A 5230-nucleotide genomic window follows, 5' to 3' on the forward strand; every position below is an offset into this window, starting at 1 on the left:
TGGCACACTGTCCTGTCTCTGCTCAATGCACTCTCCCAGCTGTGCTCCTCCGCAGATGTGAGCAAAGTGCTGGCTTAATGCTTCTGAGCGAATGAATGGATGGGGGTGGTGTCTTTTGCAGGATGGTGTCAATCCTGCTTCCCACAGCAAGTGCCCCGCCATTTAGAAACTTGGTGTGCTTTCCTGTTAAGTCAGCATGGGCTTTTAGTGTGACTACAGGTATAGTCACACAGAGTATTTCCTACAATGCTGGCGTCAGAGGATCCAGGAGGCAGTTTCTTGGGGCTCAGGCATTTGAATACATCTCGGCTGCACTGACCAAGAGCACCTCTCATGGGGACCTGGCTCCTGGTGCAACCCAAGTTTGCACACAACTGTTCTCTCTCGTCTTGCAGCACCAGAGATGAGTGCTCAGAGAGGCTGAGTCGCTTCCCGGAGCCACCCAGCAGTGCGGGAGGAACGCCTCTCACCTCCCCTCCTCTCATACGGAGAACCACAGGTCCCCACGCCACCCATGTCCCTCACCCCGTGGTTCCGCTGGAACGAGGCCCTGCCCCGGCTGTCGTCCCGGAGTCCGGCTGAGATGGTGCTGGAGACGCTGATGATGGAGCTGGCGGGGCAGATGCGGGAGGTGGAGCGGCAGCAGCGGGCGCGCACCCACGCGGTCAGGAAGGTCCGCACCGGGGCGGACTATAGCTGGCTGGCCAGCGCGCCCCGGCCCAGCTATGACCTGAGCCCCGGCGAGCGGCTACAACTGGAAGACGTCTGTGCCAAGATCCACCCCTCCTACTGCGGGCCTGCCATCCTCAGGTAACCACCTGCACGAGCCATGTCGGCTGTGGGCCCAGGAGGGGTGGTGATGATGGGGGCCCCAGGCCCCAGGACTCGAGCCAGCAGGCCTGGGTGACCCATGAGCACCAGGAAAGCAGGGCAGGGGATCTGAAAGAGGCCAAGAGCAGGCTAGCCAGGGTTATTGGGGATGGTGGCCGCAGTCGGGGGTCACGGCACAGACATCCTCCAGTTGCAGCCGCTTCCTGGGCTCAGGTGCTCCCAGGGAACTCCGGGGGCCGGCGCAGGCCAGGGGCACCTGAGCTCTGACGGGGAGCATCTGGGAGCTTCCTGCTGACCTTGTGTGGGTGCTATTACCCCAGATGTTAACACGGCAGCTCCTTCTTCAGAAGTGGCGGGTCTGGATTCGAACTGGAGCAGCAGGGAGGGGTGGTTGCTGGCTCCTTGGGGGTGGGGGCTGGGGCTTTCCGGGTGGGGCTGGGAGGCCAGGGCAGCCCCAGGTCTCCCCCCTCCCCTGCGGAGCCCCTGCTGAGCCCAGCCCCTGCGCCCAGGTTCCGGCAGCTGCTGGCTGAGCGGGAGCCTGAGGTGCAGGAGGTGGCGCGGCTCTTCCGCTCCGTGCTGCAGGAGGTGCTGGAGCTCATGCGGCAGGAGGAGGAGGCCCTCAAGCTAACAAGCCAGTGGCCCCGGGCTGGGCCCGCGCTGGCCGCCTTTCGACCCCGCGCCCGCATCGCGCCCTTCGCCAGCGACATCCCCACCATCTCAGAGGATGTGGAGCGGGTGGCGCCGCCGCCCCCGCGCACCTGGAGTATGCCCGAGTTCCGGGCACCCCACCAGGACTGACGGGCAGGGCCAGCACGGGAGAGCATGACAGGCGGGGCCTCCTGCCCATTCTAGGCCCTCCACCCCCCCTCCGCTGGCCACTGTCCAGAACCAAGGCCCAGGCTGCCCTGGCCCCCAGCTGCCACTTGGCTGGAGCAGCCCTGTCCCCGCAGGGACCAGGGTATGAGCACACAAACCAGCCCCAGCTTCCAGTCCCACTCTGTCAGGATGCGGGAGAGCTGACCAGCCTTGCGGCCAAGACCTGCCTTCTCCCCCAACTGCAGGCTGTCCAATCACCCCTCCCTGGATGCAAGAGGGATGGTTGGGGCGTCCACTCTGCTGGGGACTGGCTGGTCTCACCACTGTGAGTAGGTTGCAGCCTCACGAGTGGGCAAATCTGAAGGCGCCTCAGATGAAGGGGCCTCGGAGTGCCTAGTCCTGGAGGAGCAAGTGGGGAAACTGAGGCTCAGGCCACCTCTGTCTTCCTCACAACCAGATCCCGTGGGCTTGCTCCTACACAGTCTCCGACCTGAGTCCTCGAGTCCTGGGCCTTGCAGGGACAAAGGTCATTCTCCTCCTGCCTGCCAGTGATGACCCGCCCCTCCCTGGGCACTGGATGGGGTCTGAGGTGGTCATCTTGGGGAGTGGGCAGTCCCCAGCAGCTCCTTCCTGAGGTGATGCAAGCCCTGGGCTGTGTGCTCTGGAGAGCCCAGGCCATCCCACCCCAGGTTCCTCCCGCATCTTTCAAACCTCCAACTGGCCTGGAGACACCTGAGTGAATTCAAACCTCCAGCTGTGAATTCAAACCTCCAACTGGCCTGGATGCACCTGAGTTTGACCTAGAAGCGCCTCCCCGTAGGCCCACTGTCGCTCCACGCCGGGCAGTGGGCATGGAATATCCGATGTGGGGGTCATGGGACAAGTGGGAAGGCCAGACAGCCCCGCACTGGGAGGCAGTGGTGGGGGTGGGGGCAGGAGGGGAGTGTCTGCCCCCGGAGCACACAGAGCTGCAGTGGGTCCACACGCTTTCCTATAAAACCCTGGGGGGACAGGCCAAGAGGGGACAGCCACGTGGCCCCTGACCAAGCTCGCTGGAAAACAGTTCAATGATCCAGTTATTTTCATTAGAATCCGGTCAGGGACGGTGGCACTGCACCAGGCCCCACTGAAGAGGGACTGGCTATAGTTAGACTCAAATAACAACGTGCCCTTAAACAGCTTCTTTATTTTATTTGAAGTCATAAAAAGCTCATTCAAGGTTTCCAAGCTTGTAATGTAGGCCCAGCCCATCTTCCCTTTATGGTGACATCTGCGGGGCCCACACTTGCATTTTATTGGCTCACGTGGATTTTTGTCAAAGCCATGAGGACCAGCACCGGTGAGCTTGGAAACAGGCAGAAGAGGCGCTTGGTAAGTGCACGCTTGGCCCGGTAGAAGGCGAGGTGAAAGGGCAAAGGGTCCCCAGATGTGAGCTTTCCGAGCACTCTGGCTGGGGGTCTCCAGGGATGGGGCTGTGGGGCTGACCTGGTGGGGGCCTCAGAGAAGCCTGTTTAAGAGTGTCTGCTGTTTACCACACCCCCCCCCCCCCCCCCGCCGCACCTACCTAGTCATCCAAAAGGGAAAGACTCTGAGGACTCAGCCACGTGTTTTTTACTGAGTCTGAGAACCAGCAGCCAGGAAAACCCTCCCTGCCCACCTCCCTCGGGACAGAAAGAGCCCACCCACCTCACACTCCAGAGGTCCTAATATGGGGATCCCAAAGAGGCCAGAAGATGCTCTCCTAGAGTCAGATCCTTCCAGGGAGCAATGACATCTGCCTCAATTTCTAGTTTTAAAACAGCAATAACAGTAAATAAAAGAGCAAAACTGTTGGAGAATCTCCTGGCAACAGTGTGATCTCTGTTGAGGGCCTGGCGGGGGTGGGGGACTTGAGGGGTGAGCAGATCTAGGCCTTAGGGGGACCATCCTTTCTGCACAGAGCCCAGCACCCCTGGGGGCTGGACCTCGCCTTATTCATTCTCTATTTTACTTTGTGGTTGTTTTTGTTTGTCTTTCCTTATTATTGTGAGCATTTCCAAACATGCAGAAAAGTAGAGAAAGAAGTATAAGCAGGCCCATCGCCAAGGTCTAACAGTCATTAACAGTTAGCCGTATCTGCTTTGTCCTACTTTTTGTGTGAAATGTTTGAAGAGAAATCCAGACACTAGGGATACTTTAGGGTATGGGAGCAATGCCTTTTCCTGTGGATTGCACCACCCACAGCTCTCCCAGCAGTGACCTTGCCTATCCCCTCAGGCCTGGCCCCTCTCCAGATTCCTGACTTCTTTCAACGAAGGACTTTTGCAGGTTCTTTCCTTGAGTGAGGATCAACCCAGCCCGGCTCACTGGCAAGGAAGCTGCGCCTTGTTTTATACCTGATCATATTTCCTAAACACACAATGCTTAGGAGCAGTGGTGTCAACATTTAATAAATGACGACATGTAAATAATAATAATTCTGCCAATCAGCCTGAACACACTCATTCCTCAAATCCTGATCATGTACATCTGATTAGATTCTTCCACAGCAACCAATGGTCTCTAACAACTTGAAAAGCGGTGAGAAAAATTGGACTTTTCACTTGATGAAAATCCTCATTCATGTGGAGAAATTTTAGTTTGGGAAATGCTTGCAAGCAGCAAACTAAAACGATCTACCCTCATCTTGCCGTGTGGAAACACAACATTAAAATTTATCAAAATAACTCAGGGACAATTTTGAGAATCCCATTAGTAGGTAATGAAAAAGTTCATCTATTTTTGATGTCACCAAATACCACACAGTGATATTTCAGCCTGTTTTAACATGCATATGGCTTCCCAACAAAACACCATGTTATTTAAAAATTTATTCACTGACAAATCATTTTTGGACAGTTATTTTAAATTAATTTAACACCTTGCATCATTTGTTAAATGGGGAAATTATCATCTGTTGCTTTTTATGAGTATTATTACATATTGAATGAAATTGGCATTATTATGTTACAGGACAGAGAGGGGGCACCCCAGAACCCCCAAACTTGCCCACTCTAAATGGGTTCTGCCATCCACCACATCAAGACAAAACATACTCTAATGCGTAAGACCTATAATGGAAAGGAACTTTAATACAATTAGTGTGTTATACAGAAAAGAGGAAGAATAAAGTTCCCAAATTAAGCACCCAAAGTCACCCCTCCCCTTGTGGGTAAATGTCCAGCCCAACAGGGGTGGCCCAAAGCAGGCCTCTGAGGCCCAAAAACCTGCCGCATGTGTAAAGCACCTCCTGGTGAGGACCCACAGGAAAGGGGCAGAAACAGCCAGACAAGGAGGGAAAAACAAAACCAAAATCAAGATCAATGCTGCCATTGTCACCTCCCCATGGGTCTCACCCATGTCTATTCCAACCTGTCCAGGGCCAGGAAGCAGGTGCAGCTTCATCTCCTGTCTCTGCCCCCTGCACCTCCTCCAGGTCTCCTCCTGCTCCCCATCCTCTCCCTTCCTTCCCCAGGGTCCTCTCCAGCTTCTCCTCTCCCTGCTCTGCTCCATCCTGCCTTGTGTAGGGCAGGGAGCCTGGCACCTCCCATTTTCCTGGGGACCC

The 5230-nt window shown here is 55.9% G+C and overlaps 1 protein-coding gene across 1 annotated transcript; it reads left to right on the forward strand.

Annotated features, from left to right (window-relative positions):
• Positions 1-514: 514 nt before the first annotated feature.
• On the forward strand, positions 515-1629 carry RD3 (RD3 regulator of GUCY2D; the record flags this gene model as incomplete). Its single annotated transcript, XM_084245293.1, has 2 exons — positions 515-810; positions 1341-1629. The coding sequence occupies 2 exons, from the start codon at positions 515-517 to the stop codon at positions 1627-1629; spliced, it is 585 nt and encodes a 194-aa protein (XP_084101419.1).
• Positions 1630-5230: the final 3601 nt, after the last annotated feature.

Source organism: Talpa europaea (genome assembly GCF_964194135.1).
Source record: "Talpa europaea genome assembly, chromosome: 10".
NCBI classification, from domain to species: Eukaryota; Metazoa; Chordata; class Mammalia; order Eulipotyphla; family Talpidae; genus Talpa; species Talpa europaea.